The 19,316-nt window shown below is 44.4% G+C and overlaps 2 protein-coding genes across 5 annotated transcripts; one reads left to right on the top strand and one right to left on the bottom strand.

The window, feature by feature from the left end:
* Positions 1–636: 636 nt before the first annotated feature.
* trpc6b (transient receptor potential cation channel, subfamily C, member 6b) lies at positions 637–9,024 on the bottom strand. 2 transcript variants are annotated; one of them, XM_040175669.2, is made up of 12 exons: positions 7,575–9,024; positions 5,536–6,304; positions 5,211–5,396; positions 4,947–5,111; positions 3,983–4,199; positions 3,231–3,458; positions 2,652–2,916; positions 2,298–2,493; positions 1,861–2,067; positions 1,604–1,660; positions 1,280–1,355; positions 637–1,179 (listed from the first exon to the last, which is right to left on the bottom strand). In XM_040175669.2, exons 1-12 carry the CDS (start codon positions 7,631–7,633, stop codon positions 1,013–1,015), a joined length of 2,592 nt encoding a protein of 863 aa, XP_040031603.2. In that variant the 5' UTR covers positions 7,634–9,024; the 3' UTR covers positions 637–1,012. The 2 variants fall into 2 exon arrangements, with proteins under 2 accessions (XP_040031603.2, XP_040031604.2); XM_040175670.2 differs by having other exon boundaries at positions 8,083–8,429.
* cep126 (centrosomal protein 126) lies at positions 8,890–16,486 on the top strand. 3 transcript variants are annotated; one of them, XM_040175639.2, is made up of 11 exons: positions 8,890–9,457; positions 9,982–10,101; positions 11,229–11,374; positions 11,477–11,573; positions 11,726–11,855; positions 12,755–14,639; positions 14,946–15,058; positions 15,357–15,423; positions 15,592–15,801; positions 15,894–15,958; positions 16,032–16,486. In XM_040175639.2, the coding sequence occupies exons 1-11, from the start codon at positions 9,423–9,425 to the stop codon at positions 16,107–16,109; spliced, it is 2,946 nt and encodes a 981-aa protein (XP_040031573.2). In that variant the 5' UTR covers positions 8,890–9,422; the 3' UTR covers positions 16,110–16,486. The 3 variants fall into 3 exon arrangements, 2 of the variants coding, with proteins under 2 accessions (XP_040031573.2, XP_040031576.2); XR_005712172.2 differs by having other exon boundaries at positions 8,891–9,457; positions 12,755–14,659; XM_040175642.2 differs by having other exon boundaries at positions 8,891–9,457; positions 11,729–11,855.
* The last annotated feature ends 2,830 nt before the right edge of the window (positions 16,487–19,316 follow it).

The raw sequence follows: 19,316 nt of genomic DNA, 5'->3' as shown, positions 1-19,316 counted from the left end.
GCTCATGGTTCATGGTGCACCAGTCTTGAATTCCTCAGGCAGCTCCCACCTTCTTGTATGTTTTTTAATCACATTTCTAATATTGCAGATATATAAATGCTTTGTTGTGAACCCACAATATTCTTCTCAAAGGAAATAGTTGTGTTGCTATTATGTCACTGTTAAAATAACGGCCACGTGCCTTAGTTTTATTCTGTATAAATGCTTCACAGCACCTCTGTTCCGAGACTTAAATGTATTTTTAGCTTTTGGCCCGACCCTTGATGCTGTTTGTCTACCTGACAGGTCAGAGTGTTCTCACACATTTACCTTTCTACACAGGGCGGAAGAGAGAGGGAGAGCACATCAGCGTCTGCTCTAATGGTTTTTAAAAACCCATAAAACCTTTGTACGCCATGATGTGAAGACAATCAACACATTTTAATTATATTTTGCTTAAGTGACCATCGTCCTAATAACACGCACATAAAATACGTTAAAGTTAATGTAAACCAGAGTCCTGTTGATTGATTTGAAGATACCTCTCATATGCTTTTGCTTCAAAGAATTCTCTAAGGGCACTAATCATCAACAAGTCTTCATTTATTTGGATATTAAATCCGACTTGTGAACCTGACACATCCAAACATCTGCTTCTTTTTAATGCATATTTATTTGAACAGGTTTTTCTACTGCAGACGGAAAAAGATGGCCTCAAAATCAAACCACAAACAGCTGGTAACTGGCAGCACCATCATATGTTACCAGTCATTAGTGCATATTTGTGCAACAAAATTCAAAATCCATTAGTGCCACCACGATTAAGTGTGCATCAACGATGACAGCGTAAAAAGAAAATTTAATGAGTTGTTCTCAAAGGTAGAGACATGTTGACCACTTTTTTTATTAGAAATAAAGAATATTAATTTTAATTTGTCAGTGGCTAATGTGTGCCACTTTGACTGAACGCCCCATTAACGAGGAGACAGCAATGTGTCAAGTAAATACATATCCAATCTTTTTTTAATTGTTTCTAAGACAGTATAGTTGGCTCATTCTTCTTCTCCTCTCCCTCCCGAGCATGCATGACTCCTCCCAGTTGGCTGATGAGTTTTGCCAGCCTCTCCGTGTCGTGGTCCGTCCTTTCCAGCAGCTCGTAGCGGAGACTGGAGATGTCCTGTTTAATTTCCTTCAGTTCACCTTAGGGGCAGCAAGTGGAACAGCGTCAAAGAAACTGCTTGGTAATCAGTGATGCAAAGAGGAAAAGTACAGCTTCATCCAAAGAGTTAGTTGAACTCACCTTCATTAATTTCATCATTATCTTTAACTCTCTGTGCTTTTAAGATGTATCTTTTGATGAGGCGATTCATTATATTCTGAGATTAGGAACAGAGGATTTCAGTCTTAACCCGTTGAGGTAATTGTTCCTAAAATGTAGAGCTGGTTCAAGAGAAAAAAACAGCTGCCAACTTGTTTAATCAGGATGTGTGATTATTAGACACAGAAAATCTTTTTCAATACCTCAATGTGTCCAGGTGCTAAAATAAGGTCCTAGCATTGCAGCATCTATTTTCACTAAACAGCTGAGTTTAGGTTAATCATAATTAGGAAGAAATTGTTTTACTTGGTGACGGGTTGGACAAAGAGATGCTTCCACACTCAGGTCTTCCTGTTGCCTCAGCTAAGGTCAGAAACAACAAGAGGAAGGAAAAGAAGCCCTTTGAAACCATGCTTCCAAGGAACACTCTGCAACTTCTAAACGTGACACAAGAGGGCCCTGTAGGCTTTTTTCAAAGAATGTACATACATCTATATCCACCAAGTGGGTCATAGTCATTTCATTGCATGAATTATCGTCTGTGTCAGCAGCTGATGCCTCACCTTGCTGAGCTCCATCTCGTCGATTGAATTTTCTCCACTTTGGTCTTCAGGTACATGCCAGAGGAATTCTCTTATTCCCAACAAGAAGGAAATGACAGACGTGGGACTGGGAACCAGGTTAAAGGGGACAGGCAGGGTCCCACCTTGCTCAAAGTACGAGAACCAGAGCTTTGCTCTGGCAAACTTCCACTCAACATCAGAGTCATCCTGCAGCCGCAGAGAGGAAACGGCGAGAGCCAAAGGAAACATTTGTTGAGCTACAGGAAGTTTGCAGATTGCATTTCCATTGTGCAACATCCATATAATTAATAATTAAATCTGCACTGCTATCGTGCAACCCAATTATGGAACGTACACAGGACCAAAAGGAAGCGTAGAACTTCCCTTCTGTCATACGCGTCACAAACATGAATACCGTACGGATTGGTAGGGCGTACCTCTATTTCCTGGAAGGAGCTGTTGAACATGGCAATGAGCATATTGAGCAAGACGATCACCATGATGATGTTGTAGACCCCATACAGAACATAGCCTATGTTCTCAATGAATTTATGGTCGATGTTAATGACCACCGATTTCACTTCTGACAAGCCGAAGATGGCCCAAAACAACGTCTTAAAACTCTCTTCAAGCCTGGAGCAATAGAGAAATTGGAATTAAATATGTGTCGTGCGACCGATTATGTCATAACAATTGGACACAGATGAATGTATGTATCTAAAAGAACAATTGGAGAATATGTTGAACATTTTCAAAGCTTTTTTAGGCAACAGCCTGCAGTTTACACTTACGTCGTGAAGGCATCGTTGTACTTGGCTCCGAGGTAGTACGAGTACAGATTGAACATCCCCACCATGAAGGCCACGAAAACCGTTGTGAAAATCACCATGAACTTAAAGATGTCTTTCACTGTTCTTCCCAGAGAGATCTGCAGCGGCCCGAAGCTCTCATTGGCAGGCAGGATGTATGCAATGCGGGAGAAACTGAGCACAACTGCTATCGCGTAGAGGCCCTCAGAAATAAGCTGCGGGTCTGAGGGCATCCAGTTGATCCGGGCTGCAAATAGACGGATGCTGAATGTGACTGTTTTAAATGCTGTAAACCTTCAATCCATTTTAGACACTACCAGACAAGCTCATACAGGGAATTTAGCCTGGTTATTTTGATAATGAATGCGCCAGAAAATCAAGGCTCTGATGATACCATACACAACTTGGCAGAACAAATGTAAAACAAAATTCCAGTGTAAAACTGACGCAACCTAAAATCAAAGTCTAAAAGTCTTTAAGGTTAGCTTTATATGGAAAGAAAAACACTCTACTGAAATACTACAACTTATAATACAGATGTTTTCGTCGGTCGACACTTACCCAGCTGGAAGTACTGTATCTCAGAGGGCAAGGTCATGTTGGACAGGTCAATAAAGTGCATGTCGACATAACACTGGGCAGAATATGCATGCCAGAAAGCCATTAATCGGGCAATGAAAGAGGTCATGAAAATGGCTAAAATACTGAAGTCAAGAAGGTTCCAGGGTTCGGAGAGGTATTCCCGGATGTCCTGCGCCCAAATATCTTTGCATTCTTCCCAGATCTTTCCTGTACGAATACACATAAAGACAAATTTGTTTTACATTTGTTGTATTCTCTCTCAAATGAAATAATGGCGAACATATATACACATGATCACATGAATCTGTAGTCATATCACATAATATACCAACGCTGTATAGTGGAAAATCAAGTTTGATAAATCGCTCCAAGGCCTCGCCTGCTGAGATAAGTGAAAATGTCACCTTGCCATTTTGTCGTCTTTACAAAAGTCTTTACCGGTATGATTTACTGTAGCACAGGTGGTAAGATTACATAAAAATCTATGAGGTGCAATTTCCTTGCATGATAGATGTTAGGAGATTTAGAACGCACCAATGACATGTCATATCCTTGACCCTGTGAGCACAGCTGAGTGTTATCATTTTAACTGTGTGGGAGGAAGATGCTAGTGGAATAAATTACCATTACAAAATAAATGTAATGTACTTTTCTACCTCCAAAAAAAAGTAGCCAAAGCTAGTTGTGAAAGGGATACGGTGGGTGGGTGGGGCAGGGTTTACACTCATGACCTATGACCCAGGATATGATGAGAATCTCCATCCAGGTGAAGGGGGTGGTCTTCATACGAAACAGTTGAGAGGGGTAATCGTGGGTTGTCATGTTGGGCAGCAGCGATGTTCCCCCCAAACGGTCTGCTGCGTTCAGGACCAGCAGGCAGAGAAACATCATGAAGGAGGCTGCATGGGCCACGAACTTCAGGAAAGGTCCACACATGAGTCTCCCCACCTGACGGAGAACAAACACTATTTTGAGCTGCACTAAATTATTTTTTTCATTGTTCGGGGTGCTGACGGGCACTGACAGCTCATCAATCCAAGCGTCAGATAAAAACACGAAACAGAGCTGCAGCATGGCCAACAATATATAAACCAGTCATCCAGACCAGAAGAAGACACATCACCACGTTGCCGGTTAATGGTGTTTTTAAAGCTTCATTGATCATGCAGCTCCACAAGCTGATAAACAAAGACAAATGGTCGCCGTATAACCTTTTTGTTGGGCTAATGTTTTAGAAAAATTGGCCAATTGAAACAACTGGCAGACATGGAGCAACAGTAGAGTATTGTCAGAGTCCAACAGTAACTTCAATATTTGGCTGTGTTGAGGAAGCGCTAAGGATGAAACTTGGGATTCAGTGTCTCGCTCAAGGACCCTTAAAAATGTGCACACGAGAAAACCTAAGCGTGTGTTTCCTGCAATCTAGCATGCTGAGTTTCCCAGTCTCTTACAAAAGTCACACTAGGGGGTCTCATAAAGAGGCAGAATGCCATAGTTGGGAATCAGCTAAACGAAGTAGTTCCGTTTCTGTCCGCCCACTGGTGGCGAAGAGAAATGGTGGCCTGCAGCTGATCCTATCACCAGCTGAGCCGCTGTCACATCAAATCACACTGATTACGCACTGAACAGAATTAAAGGCACAGAATTTTTTTTCCCTTTACGTTAAAAACAATGCACAGATTTTTTTAAACTCACCTTACTTGATGGTGCTACCCAGTAAATAAAAGACAACACAGGCAACCCAGCAGCTACACCGAGGACGAGAAGGTTCTTCACTGCTGTGGTTTGCTGACGTAGTCCCAACAAGTTTTCGTACCAGATGGACAGGAGTTGCTGCTGGCAGTTTGGATGTGCCACAAACTTCGGCATCGGCAATATGTGTGTGAGAGAGATGTTCAACGTGAGTACATGTGCATCAATTCTAACCCTCAGAAGAAAATGCGTTTCTCACATGCTTACCTTTTTAACTTCATATTTGATTGCAAGTTTTAACCTGATAAGGTTTTGTCTGCCCAAGGTCTCAGAGCTTTGACTTGATTCGATGTCCCCATTTAAGATGGCCTTCACCTCCTCCGTGTTCCGACACAAATCCAGGACTCCCACCACAAAGTCTTTGCACTGCATGGATAATTTCTTGTAATCATTCTGTAACAGACAAAGGCAACATCTCCTCATTCATATACTTTTATGAATCAACCAATACCCCAATGACAAACCTCAAACCCTGTTCTAATTGCAACCAGCGAGAGGACTATAGGACAATAAGGTGCAGTTTTCTTAGTACCTTGAACTCCTTCTCAATGTCGGCCAGTACTGCGAGCTCGTTGCTCAGCTCCAGAGCCGCCATCACTGGGTCCTCATGGGAGAGGGACAGATACGCCGGACTGGCCAGACATTTATAAGCGTTAATGCGGGATTGTGAATGGCTGAACGAGTCATGCCTCCGCTGCTCGCTGCAGGCCACGCACTGGCAGAAGTAATCATGGGGCCGCTCCACCCGGGCCCCTTTCGTGAGGAGTATATGAACGATTTCATACTCGTGGCACTGAGAGGCCAGGATGATTGGAGTGATGTCTTGAGAGAAACGCGTGCCATCCTCGTCGTAAGCAAAGAAGTCATCGTGCGTGTCTGCCTGGCTCGGTCTGTTGGTCAGCCTCTCCCCGTCCGCAAAGGCCTGGTGGCTCAATATGGCGTCCACGATACGGACGTAGCCTTTGCTGATGGCCAACAGCAAAGCATCTCCTATTCTAGAGAGGTCCTTCTTCCTGAGCAGGAGCTTAATCACCTCTAGGTGCTCGTTGGCAACCGCCAGCTGCAGTGCATTCTGGCCCATGTAGTTGACACAGTTGACGTCGAGCTCCGGCAGCTCCTCCAGCATGCGCCTCACTTCGGGAGTGTTGCCGTATTCTGCGGCTTCTAAGAAGAGTTCCTCCGTGGTGGAAAGGCAGGAGGAGGATTCGGCGTGATACAGGTAACCGGCTCCCCGAAATACTTGTCGCCGGGGTCGGGCACCAACTTGCTGCAGGGTCATGGTTCCCCCCTCATTCCTCCACCTAAACATGGGTAAACATATGGATGCAGACCATGCATATCTGTGCAAATGTATTCATGTATACCAAAATACTCAATCCATGTGTTAGATGTACTATTGGTTTTTTTCTACCTACCCAACATATATCTTAAAATAACATGTTTGCATGTTCCTCATTATTTCCCTGCCTGTCTGACCATAACCATCTACACCCGCTGCCTGAAACACCCTGTGCATGTCCCTTTAAGCCCTCCCAAAAAGCCCAGTCTGCTCCGATGGGCTTGTGAAAAGGATGTGGCGCACATTGGTACAAGGCCTGATAGATGAGACAAGGTCCTGGCCTACAGACTGTGACGTTCAGTGTTACTGGAGCTGTGCTAATGAAGGGTTGTAGAAGGTACTGCTTGAAATAAAAGATGACAGAACATAGACATTCATTTGTGGGCACTGTTGTGTGGCAGCGAATGAGCCTTTGGGACGGTGCTGATTGCATTTCACTGTGTAAGGGTTGTAGCCCAATCATATGACGAGTGACGTCTCTTTTGTGAAGGCAGTACTCAAGCTTTGGGTGGAGATACTCCATGGAAAAAAAAACTGACTGGCTTGTGAGATATGCAGTTCTATGTTAGCGAGCACTGAAAAGTGACGTTTTCAGGATTTTAGGGCTCTTTTTCATAGAACTGACTTATTTTATTAACTGTTTACGGTAAAGTAGCATCAGCTCAGTCTATTGTTCCAAAAGCAGACAGCAACGACCTATCGAAGGACAGCTGGTCTCAGCTGAATTGCGCTACATGTGTGACACCACCCACAGACTCATCATCTGCTCTCCTTCATTTCATGGACTTGAACTGTCCAGCCAACGTGATAGTTGACCAGATGCATTTTACAACTATAACCTGTATGTGGTGCATAACATCAGAATATCATAAATTGACGACGTGTATTTACTGATACGACTAAAACAACAGTGACCATCTATGTATAATATATTTCGTGTCATCGTCAAACAAATAAATCTACTTTCTGTACGTCCTAAATACATTTGAATAACGCGGTTATCTCGGGAGCTAATTCAGCACAGATGATGATGATGGATGATGACAACATCCCTTCATTCAATTCTAATTAGTGTTAATAAGATTTTATATAACTAATAAGCGCCCACAGCACTATATAGAGAAAGATATAATACTGACAAATGATCCATCTTTGGCGTGATCTATATCAGATGAAATGAAATTCATGTCTTAAAACCACAAAGAAAATGGATCAATAACATAAGTTCTCACAGTTGTTGGTAGCTTTCTAACGATCCCTTGTTGATTTTTGTTCTGCTGCTCTTCTCCATCAGGGCAGGTGAAAAAAAACAAAAAAAAAGTAAAAACGCTGTGGCAGATAGAGTACAAAACTGGCGGTAACAATACTACTCCAATAATTAAAATGTCCCACAAATAACGGCGTTAGTTGAGCTGTGTGCATTCGCACTAAACATGTAGGGTGGCTGAACAAAAAGATGTGTTGTCTGTCAGTCTGCTCCTTCGGGCAGAGAGGAAGGCAGCAGTGTGCACATGATAAGGAGAGGCACGCAAGGAGACTCGAAAAACAGGACACCGCATGATGAGATCACCAAGTAATGTCACACTGTTTGTTGTTTCTTCAGGAATATCATGGGCCTGAAGCTTGTCTGCGCGTGCACGCTCCACCAAAACACCGACATTCGATTTCCTCGTCTCCATGAATCATCTTCAATGTCTCAAATGTAAACAAATCAAAGTCTTGACAGGATGTCCCACTCACCTCGCAGAGGACCGATGCGCCAAATAACTTCACTTTCACGTGGTAGAAAATCCGTAACTGTGCCTCTCAGTCTATTCACAGCCGCCGCTTGAGCACCTGTCCGCCCGGCGCTACCCTTCGTCCCACCTTGGGTCCTGATGCTGACGCTGCTGCCTCTGCGCGCCCAGTGGGCGCTTTTCCCCAGCAGCTTCTTGCTTGCCTTTTATAACCTACAATATGGCTTTTGCCTGCTTTTAAATTGGGTTTTTATCTTAATTTCATTTGAAAGAATTTTCGACAGATGTGTCCATATTTAATAACTTTGCCGAACTGTTGTGCTGTGACCTTTGTGTCATAATTTGAGGGAGGAGGTTAGGAGGCGCTTGGCTGCACAATGCGCGGAAAGTGTGCACGCTGCAGGAAGGTGCGGGAGCATTTTTACTCTAACCGGCAGCTGCCGCGTTGTTAATGTATTAATCGGTGGAGTAACCCCGTCAATGTAACAGCATAAACAATCTGCGAAAAAGGTTTTCCCAAATCCTCTTAAGTCACGGTGCCGTCATGTGTAACAGGTCACAATAACGCACCTTTGAGTTTAATGAGGGACACAAACTATGCAGAAACAATTACCACATGCACATGGAATGATAAGGAAAGCGTCGATAGGCCATAGTTCACCATACACATACATTTGAATACGCAAATAGAACGAGGTTATGGCTGAAAAGGTTGTTGTTCGTGCATTCACAAATCAAATGAAGCCTCTCTTAGAAACACAAGCTTTTGGACCTCAGCTGTAAAATCAACACTATATCGTCCGACGCTCTCTAGCATTCTGCTTGTATCAGTCCCTTTGGCTTGTTTTCTTTTTTTGTGTAGATTCTCCTGTGAAGAAGCACATTTTCGGACACTTCTAGGTGTACCTGAAGGCAACAATGCCCCATGTTGAGCCCTCTGCTGGACACGGTCGGTTTTTTCACCGACGGAAAACCACCTCCGTTCCCCGTTGTCAAGGAACCGCGTCTCCTGTTGCTATGGCGCAGGTACGACTGCACAACACACGGCGTCGGGCGAAGCGGCTACAAACGACGCACCTCGGCCGTCCCTTTTCCGAATATTATTGTAAACGTCACGGAAGACGCTGCCGACTTCTCTCTTCGGAAGAAGTGGTCGCAATGTGGATACAAACATTTCCTCGTCCGTCCGCTGCCATGCTCGTCTTCGCCCTGAACCGGGTCGGGGGAGTTCGGACGGAGTTCCGCTGACGTTAGCCGAGCCCAGTTAGCATCCAGCTAGCATCCTCGCGGGGAGCTGGACCTGTGTGTCCGCCCGGTGTCAACCCGGATCGGCAGCCTCGGAGGATGCAAGATGTTCAGGGCGCCTTCTTCTACCACTCGTATCCTTTTATCCTGTAGCGATTATGGGAATGTGTAGCCTACTACACGTATAACTTAACTCTTACACGTGTGTTATTAAGAGAAACTAACTAAAGGAAACAGTACCGAGGTGTTTAAAATCTCCCCTAATACTTTTTGATCTCCACAATGATATTAAAGATTGAAACGTCTCCAAAAGTATTGAAGCTAGAATTAATATATAGTCCACTCAAAGTACCAAAGGTAAACGTGCTATGTGTGTGGAATTAAGAACAGAACGTAATGAATCAAATCTATAATGATTAACAGGTGGATTTTAAGCAACAATAATTCCATTTTAAAAGTTTAACATTAGATGGAACTACTCAATTAATGTACAAGCAGCTCAAAATCGTAGACGTACTTTGTCCCTCTCCGCCACTGTCGACCAGCCTGTGGGACTTATGAGATGATTTCATGCTCCCAAGTCACAGCTTAATACCGCGTGTGGGTGCAAATGTCCCTCGGCCAGTCGTAGCCGCTCTCCTTAGCTGCTCACTCCCAGAAATCCCAGGCTGGGAACCAATGGAGGCCTCGAAGATGAGAGACAGCTTTTGGTTGAAGAGCAAAAGTTATGCCGATCCCGAGCTCGCAAGTTCTCCCTGGAAACCAACCGGCGCCGGAGGTCAGTTTTGTGTGCACATTAATTATGCATCGTTGTTTTTATCTTTATTTTAGTCGGAAGCCCAAATCTGCCCAGAACTGCGCCAGTTCTCAATGGGGTCAAAAAGCACCTTCCATTTCTTCCTGGAAGTAGATGGTGCTTTTGCTGGTGGACGGCGTTCCCCTCATTGGCAGCAGCTTATGGTTCTGGCTTTGCACCTTTGGGGGATGGATGGTGTTGACAGGATTTTGTAGTCTAGACCTGGAAATAGATATGTTGTGTGAGGGTGCAGTGACTGCAGCGTCACCTCTCCTAGCTGCTCAAGTCCTGTACAGGTATGACGACTTTTACATCTAAGTTGATTAGCAGTAGCTAAAAGTGTGTTTTACTGTTTTTAAACTAAGAGCTAGAAATAGGGAATAGTTACATACGGATAGTCGTAGATGGAAAACATATTTATTGTGTAATAGTTGTGCAAAGCTGATCATTGTTCCTTAAATAAAGAAGATCGTGTCTGTCGAAAAAACTAAGCGGTATTATATGCGTTTTATGTCCAACTGATAACTGTTAGGATATACTGATGTTTGGAGTGGGACAGAATATCAATAAATAAATAATTGCAATATAACAATTTCTTGCTTGTAACCAAAATAATGTACAATAATGCTTTTGTACAACTCCTGCTCTTCAATGTTCACCTCATCACTCTCCAATTCAATTCCTTTAAAATGTTGAAGCCGAAACTTGAACGAACTAAGATAAAAACATTCATAAGAGCATAAAGAATCCGTACATTTTCAATGAAAATCAATCTGTCATCTAAATTGTTCATTTTTATCCTGGTTCTCGCTGTTTGAAAAGGTAAACTACTTTTGTTGACGGTGATTACCATATTTTTCCCATTTAAAAACCCATTAATGCTGAACTCGATTGGCCCGATATTCTTATCGGCTTCCTCCGTGAGCCTCGCTCTTGAGTGGAAGCTTTAACTTATTGATGAATGTGTTGAAATATATCTCGATGAGAGGTCTCCGGTTTCTGTATGTAAAACGTGGCCTGTCAGCATTGAATCAATCACAATGTGCCTCTCTCTCTCTCTCTCTCTCTCTCTCTCTCTCTCTCTCTTTCTCTCTCTCTCGTGGCTCCAGGGCTCTGGAGCAAAGGCAGAAGCAGCGGGACGTGCAGGAGCAACAGCTGACCGAGAACATCCTGCTGCAACGCAGGCAGCGAGTACAGGATGCAACTGAGCGCTTCCAAAGGGCCCACTTGCCCCCCTCTCAGAGACGCAGGCAATGTCAGTGACCTATCCAACTCATGGGCTTTCGGACAGAGACGTAACACACTAGCAGTCGTAACCCTTTCCCCTCTCTGGATGCTTTTCTTCATGCTGTTCTAGCTTTTAGAAGAAATGTCCCGAATATCGAAGACGCGCTCAATCAAATTCAAGGCTCCTCGCAGTTCTCTTTCTTGTCGGGCAACTCTAACATTAGCAGGTAAAAAAAAAAAAAAAAAGGCTCATCCATGTGTCCCTGCCGCTGCTTTCAGTGTGCACACCTACTCATCCTAACTTTTCATTTGTAATTTTTGATTTGATTTGCGTAACCGGCGTGTTTAATGGTTCATGTTGTCCTGCTTTCTGTTGAAGAAGCTGCACTCCGTGTCCCCGCCAGGCGCTCTCCGCTGTGGAGGCCTACACCAAACTGCTCCACGAGCAGAGCAGGACTTGCTTCAACAGCTGTCCACAAAGGGAAAAGACACACAATCTCAGTCCTCAGGTGTGTTGTTTCATTTAAATGTGCAGGAAACACGTCACCGCTCTCCTTTATTGCACTTATTTCCTCACCTGCTCGGTCGCTAACACACATACCCGACCCTTTTATATTTGCATGTCTGGAATGAAGACGACGCCAGCGTTTAACTTTGCTCTTGGTCACAATAACAAAAAGGTTTGGTTTTCTTTAACCTTTTTTTGATAAAGTTTAAATCCAGAAATGTGCTTCAATGAAGTGACCATTGTCTGCTGCTTAAAGGTTGCTCAGTCTACAATTCATCAACACATCTTTGTCAATGATTATGTCAAGTACTCACATGGCTTCCATGTTGGGCAGTTCAAATGCCTGTTTTTAAAGTGGACCTCTAGGGGGCAGCAGTGTGACACAACCCCTTTACACACGTTTAGGCTGTTACAGGCTTCAGCACCCATCCTCTGTGAAACGAATAGCTGCGTGAAAACTCTTTTGAGTGGGACCTTAGTTGATCTGCTCGAAGGAGTCTCCTTAAAGAATTAAATAATAATAATTAGTTTGAATGTACCGATCCAGTATTGCCCCGAAAAGGAGACAATCCTACCTTATTCGAGTACATGTCCAGTTTACAATTTATTCTTTCTGCAAAAAGCAGAAATGGTTACATGCCGTCTTCAATTTAGCAACAACAGTTCTCAGCTTTGTTGATCCTGGCATACGGTTCACCTTCTAGTACAGACACCTGATTTAACATGACCCAAGAAACTGGAATGGAATCTCATAACCACCCAGTTATAACCAATCAAATGTTTTTCTCCTCCCCAACCAATAACCACTTTTATTGTAGATCTGTTTCACATCTGTATATGGAAGATGTGAATCATATTATTTTCTACTCATCACCTCCTCTCTTTGTTTTCACATCTCAGGACAGCCAAGTGTCTGATTGCAGCAATTCTGAAAGCTTTTCAAGTAAGGACAGTTTAGAGAATGAGAACCACAGCATAAAACATCTACAGTATTCCAATTCGCCGGTCGTGCTCGACTCAGAGAAGCCCCGTCCAGACCCGAGAAAGCAAAATGATTTGTGTCCAACATCAGACCTAACTTCATTCTCATCCATGATACTTCTTGCTGATAAATTGCATGAACCTGAGCAAAAGAAACGCACCAACTCCGAGGGGCCTGACAATAAGCTGCATGTGTCCGAAGCGTCGTGGGGGTTCACGCCTAAAACGCAGACTCTGCACAACTGCAACTTGTTCACTCTTTGTGAGGTTGCTACTGCAGGCCCAGAGCAGTTTGGGGTGAACTCACAAAACAGTCCCAGTGACAACGTCATTGCAACAAACAGAGTTGCCCCCGGCAACACAACACTCGATTCTTCATGTCTTAGACAGGAGGCTCTGTTAGGACTCGGGCAGAACAACGTCCTCCACGACAGACAATTAAAGCATCCGTCAGCGACAGAAATTCTTTTGCCTGCTCAAAATGACAACAGCAAAGACATTTTGTGTGGGCCGCCCCCGAAGCCCAATATTTTCCTGAACGTTAGCGCGACAGATAATGCATCCCGAGAGACAACTCTTACAGAAAAAGACAATCACAATCTGTTACCGCAGAAAGACCTGCGTGCTTCCGTGAACAACCTTAATAAGGTTTCAAACTCACAGCCCAAAAGTGAGGAGCCTGTTGATGCAGCATCGCTGCAGCGCGCATGCTTGTCAGACGTTCAGTCAGATACTCTTACGGGCCTTGGGTGTCCTGAGGGGGAAGCTGAAAACGTGCCTGTTGCTGGGAGGACGTCTCGTTCCGTGCGATTCATTAAAGGAATCCTCAAAAAGCCATCCTGGTACATGCCGGGGGAAACCACGAGTGGGTTTGCCCCAGGACATTTGATTTTTGCAAAACAAGTAGCCTTAGCCATCAGGGACAGCGTTGAATTGGCGAGGACAAAAAGTAAGGGAGTGGAGGGACACACCGCTGTGAAAAAGAAGCTGCGTTGGTTTGATGAGGAGCATGTGGAGAAAGAGGGCAAAGAGCAGAACACAATGGAACAGATGAAAGGAGCATCTTCCAATCACTCCTACTCAAATAACTACTCAAAGGACCACCAGCTAAGTCTCACTACAGTCTCAGGGGCTACGAAGACCATACCCGGCGTGACCCCTGCGGCCTCCACTGGTTATCACTTTACAAAGCAAGCGTGGGCAGATGTTGGGGTTCAAGTCAGCTTGCCTCAAGAGCAAGCGGAGGAGGTCAAGGTGCCGCGCTGCGGCACCAGGACCGCTGGCCCCAAGGTCCCCCAGAGAGAGCGCCCGGCCCGAGCTGGAGGGGGTCCCGTTTCCTCGCGGACTAGAAAGGGCACCGTCATACGACCTCAGTCTGCCACCGAGGTGAGTCAGATTGCCAAAACCCAGGGGGGGCTAATCGTGCCCCGCCCACCCCCGAAGATGGAAGGGGAACGGAGGGCGAGCCTCGCTAAGGCACCATATGGCGCAGAGCGTTGCAGTGTCAACCGTAAACACGCTGAGGCCGAGCAGGAGGCCGAAGGACCACCTCACACACGTGACGCCGTGAGAACAGATAGCACTGTTATGTACACACCGCTGCCACCCTCGCGCACCCACTCCGCCTCAAAGGGCAAGACGAAGGGCCCGCCCAGCTCAGGCCGTCAGCAAAGTCAGGGCTGCGGCCGCAGAAGGAGAGGGATGGTGTGCAACGACAAAGGCCACTGTTTAGCTTGCACTCCCACGGATGAGGAGATCTCACAGCTCTGGCACGGTGTCCGCAGTGCCTTAGCCACCAAGGAGGGTAAAGTAGTCTGCTGAGATGTGAGATTTTTAAATGGATAAATAAATGCTAAGGATTTGAATGTAATGCAATTACAGTGCAACATTATAAAGTAGTAAGATAATGCACACATGTCGTTCTTATTCACAAGCTCATCATCATCATCTCCTTTTTTGATCTTCAATTCTCTTTGTTTTGCCGGATTAAGACGGAAACTATCTTGTTATGTCTCCTCTCTAGATGACCCCAAAGTATTTTATGTTTATGTAAGTGTGTGTTTTTTGTTAATGTAATTCTAATAAATTCAGCAAATACATCTTCTTTCAGCAAAAAACATGCTTCAAAGACAGGCCCTGGACCTTGTTGTGAGGAAACTCTGCGTGGAGCAGAGCCGTCCGCCTCCCGGCTCGGGGAACAGGAGGGTTCCGTCGCCCTCTCAGGTACACGCACGCAGGCGCTCTGCAGGAAAGCAAGTTCAGTAAATGGGTGTGTTTGAACTTGTTGAATGAGTTTTATTGCGGCCCCTTTTCATGGCGTACCTATTGTTTATAAAGCTAACTAGACGTCACGATTTATGTCTCCCGAGCAGGACTTTCCGGATGGATGGCGTTGATGCGTAATGTTTTTGTTAAACTTGCTGTACCTGTTTTTTGTGCTTTATGTCCATCACCGATATCTTCTTTGCAGTGTACTCTAGGCTACATTGCTATTATGTAATGTTTAATTTATTCTGTGTAGCCAAAGGGACAGACTATACCAGTCGGACCATTTTCCAGTACCTACAACATGGCCTGTCCATATGAAGGTACAGTTTTTAACAAAAAAAGAATCAATATTAGTTCAATGGAAAGTCTGAGCCAATACACTTCTCAATATCTTTTTCCAGGACATTGTGAAATTTATAAAGATAACAGCACATCTTTATTGGACGTGTGTGAAAAGCCACTACAAACAAAACCTTTTCTTTCGGTAGGTTTGGACAGTGCGGCCCAGTTACACCTGGCCGGAGGTCATCCTGGAGGCCTGGTGGAGGAATCGGACATGGTTGCTGCCGTGGAAACAGCCCAAACACAGAGGCCTGGCACAGCGCAGCAGCGCAGCCGAAAGGAGGGACTCGCTGGAATTTCCTTGGAAGAGCAGAACATCCTCTTCTCTCTGGACAGACTCAACCAGCGACTGCACCGTGAGCGCTTTGCACAGGCTGTTCGTGTCAGGCCACCAAACGTGCCGTCATTTCTACATCCAACATCCACTCCCGCTTGTTGCTCCTTGTAGGTGTGCGGGAGCACGTGGGGTCTGACGCCGGCTCGTGTGGTCTCGCACTTATCGATGCGCCCTGTGTGAGTATGAACTTTGTAAGTGATTCGTTGCTACAAACAGGGTTCTATTGCTCTGCTCTTCTACTGTTTTCAGACAGGGGAAGTGAGAGTCACAAACCATAAGAAGCATCGTGCATCAAACAGCCGCTCTCGGTACCAGAAGAAACCCTGACACTAGGCACGTGGTCCAGAGTGGTCGTCTGTCCCGTCCGTGCATTGCAGCTGTCGGACTGGGATCACAACCACTTCATCGCCCAGTAAAATGAGTCTAGTCCCCTTTAGAGCTACGAATGTCCTAATGGACGATATAAGATCTAAGAGATCGGCAGCACTGAACTGTGGAGGCAATACAACCTCTCAGCAGAATTGGACCAAACATCATTTTTTAGTTGCTGTTAAAAGTTGTTTGGTATGTTTTTGCAATCTGCCTTGACAAGATCACATTGTTATAAAATAGATATGTGTGCCTTTAAAAAATGATACTGGCTTCCATTGTTTTTAATAATTCACCTATGAAAAATAAATGCCTTCTTACAATTCTATACAAAACTTACACTGTGTATTTCTTTTCAAATGTATTTATTCTGTATTTATCTTATGTAATAAAAGTATAAATTGATGGAAGCTATTTTGGGATGAAACTTGGCAGTGAACCAAATAAAGCCGTTGTTAACGTACTGATTATCTAAGTGGGTGCAGTGTGTTAAGAAGCGTTAGCATGTGATGCACTGAGCGGCTGATAAATAGGGACAGGAAATGTTTTCATAGAGAAACGTGTCGCAACGTTGAAGGTGTGTCTTTCTTTGATGGCTGCAGAAAGGACGATTATATCTTATGCAGTTGACTCAACCTACTGGCTCAACAAGGTGAAACGTTGCCAGAGGACGTCTTGCTTTCTGTTGCAAGTGCGTCTACCCTGAACTTTACTTTTGCTTTAGTTCCCGTTTCATGATTGGTTCTTGAACTATACAGCAACATCTTAGTTGTCCTCTACTATTTTCTTGTGTGAAATTTAAAAAAAAAGATGCAGGGATTATTGATGTGAGTTCAGTTGCCCCTCCTCCACCAGCATGTCTGGATTCGCCTCTTGGTCGACCTGCAAGGACTTGCTCCAAGAGGTGGAGGAAGCCCAAACTCATCTGAAGAGAAACCCTTTTTTGGTTTAACTGCAGGTTTCTGGTTCTATGCAGGCATGCATTCTTGAGCCTTTCAACAAGGTGCTCTGAACATGGATGTGAACGTGACGTCTCGGGTCCTGTACAGTCATGCATCGCCTCCTTGTTATACTAGACAAAAAGACAGAAATATGCTCAGCGTTGGTGCATGATGACGCCTGCAGCAGAAGCAGAGGTGTGCTTAAAAGATTCTCTCAAAAGGACAAGAGAAAGCCCACTGACGTTATTTGAGGAGGGACGTTGGTGTGTCTTCTCACCAAATGGGTTGAAGATGAGAGGGGACAACACAGACACTGTTCATCTGGATGCTCTTGTTTAACTTATTTAAGTGTCGCTGAATCCAGAATGTGTCCAGTAGAAACAACCAGTCCAGACAAATAAGCTCCGCCTTCCTTTTCATATACTCCTTGTATTGTATTTATACAAGGAGCAATGTTCAAGTAAGAGTGCATCCGTGCAAACTGTCTCCTCAGCAAGGAGCAGACTTTGACTCACAATACTTCACTGCAGGTTTTGCCTGAAATCTGTTTTCTTTGGCCTGCGAGCACGTTCAGAGTCATTACACCATACAATGGTGAGCTTAATGACGTTTAAGCCTTAACCAGCCTTAACCAACACCCACAAACTCGACAAGAAAGGGCAAGAGTGCTGAAAATAAGGGAAGCCGTTTCCACGGACGCATGTTCAAACTTGTGCTCCGGCTCGTCGTCGAGCTTAATCCCATGATTTGTTACAGTCTATTTAACACCCAATGGATGAGCGTCTGGTCTGGCAACTGACTTGATAGTAGGTTACAACTCTTCTTTGCATCGGTTGCCTTGTTTTCTATTCAGTCCTAGAACCATGTACACTTTACCATGAAGGCATTGAATGAAGGAAATAAAAGTAGGTTCTGCGCATACAACTGCTTGAAGAAGACAAATAAGATAAAGAAAGTTCAGGTGACACCAAAGTAACTTATTTCTATAGTGGTCTGAAGTATGTGTTGTACTTAATGAATGCATTTCTAGGAAACGCAGACAGGAAGGTGTTTGTGAGAAAGAGAGAGACAGTGAGCCTGTGCTCTACATGCCCACAGACCGCATGTACCCATTAAAGACTTTAGGGGGCCCTCAAGCTCACATCTGTGGCTGTCTGCAGCAACACTGTGCGTGCGTCACTTTATCCCATAACACCAGACCCAAGCGTTTCACATCAAGACAACTACTACAGCCACCTCACCATCGACGCGTTCAGGGAACATCTTTTCTGCAGGTATCCCGCGGGATCCAACCAAACCATCGGTGCCACTGAGGCGCGTCGGAGGGACCAAAAGTGACCAAACTCTGCTGTGTGGGTGGTCCCCTTTGGGCTGCAGTTCATCTCTTTAATGTGTATGAGTGCGTTACAATGATGTGAAAATGACAAAACAATGGGCATCTTTTGACCGCGCACGGAATGTATCATTCACGCATCACAATATGTGTGTGGGCTTGTTGCACAATCATGAAATGTTGCACAGATTGAGAAAAAAAAAGAAAGATGTGAAGAGCTAGTTATACAATCCTTTGAAGCGCCTTAACTGCACACATGGGAGAAATATGAATTCCTTCAGGGTATTTATATTAACATAGACTGAAAAAGGTGAAGAGGCCAAAATGTATTACCTAACGCGAGGAGGCTGTAGTATGCAACATGTTGCATGCCCCTATTTTTTAAACAATTTATTGTTGACTCTTCTTCGATTCTAAGTTTCCAAACTTTTGTAAACCAATTAAAATGAGTACTTTCCATCAATAATTGTACACGGGCAAATTTAACACAAGACGTGCATATGTTAAGAAACACGAGCATGTGACTGGCAGTGCAAAGCCCCTTTAATCTGCTTTACAGTGTCTGCTGGTATTTAATAGGGCTTCATAATCATTCATTCAGTAGATGTATGGGAAAAAGAGGTGAAACAGAGCCTCTGTATCCACAGAGAGTGGATCTTGACAAAATGATTTCTCAATGGAAGAGGGGCCTCATTAGCATGACAATTGTGGGAAACTGCATGGATCTACTTTTCATGAGCACTGTAAAAAAATAGTACCATTATATATACTGATGAGCGAAAGTGTGGCTTTCAGTTATTCCTAAAATCAGTGAGTTGTGATAATCACGCATAATCACGCATAGCAAAATATAGAACATATTTTACACAAACACCAATACCTTCATTGAAA

Source organism: Gasterosteus aculeatus, chromosome 1 (assembly GCF_964276395.1).
Source record: "Gasterosteus aculeatus chromosome 1, fGasAcu3.hap1.1, whole genome shotgun sequence".
Taxonomy (NCBI): Eukaryota; Metazoa; Chordata; class Actinopteri; order Perciformes; family Gasterosteidae; genus Gasterosteus; species Gasterosteus aculeatus.
Note: the sequence above shows the minus strand (reverse complement) of the source record. Positions and strands in the feature narration are given on the sequence as shown.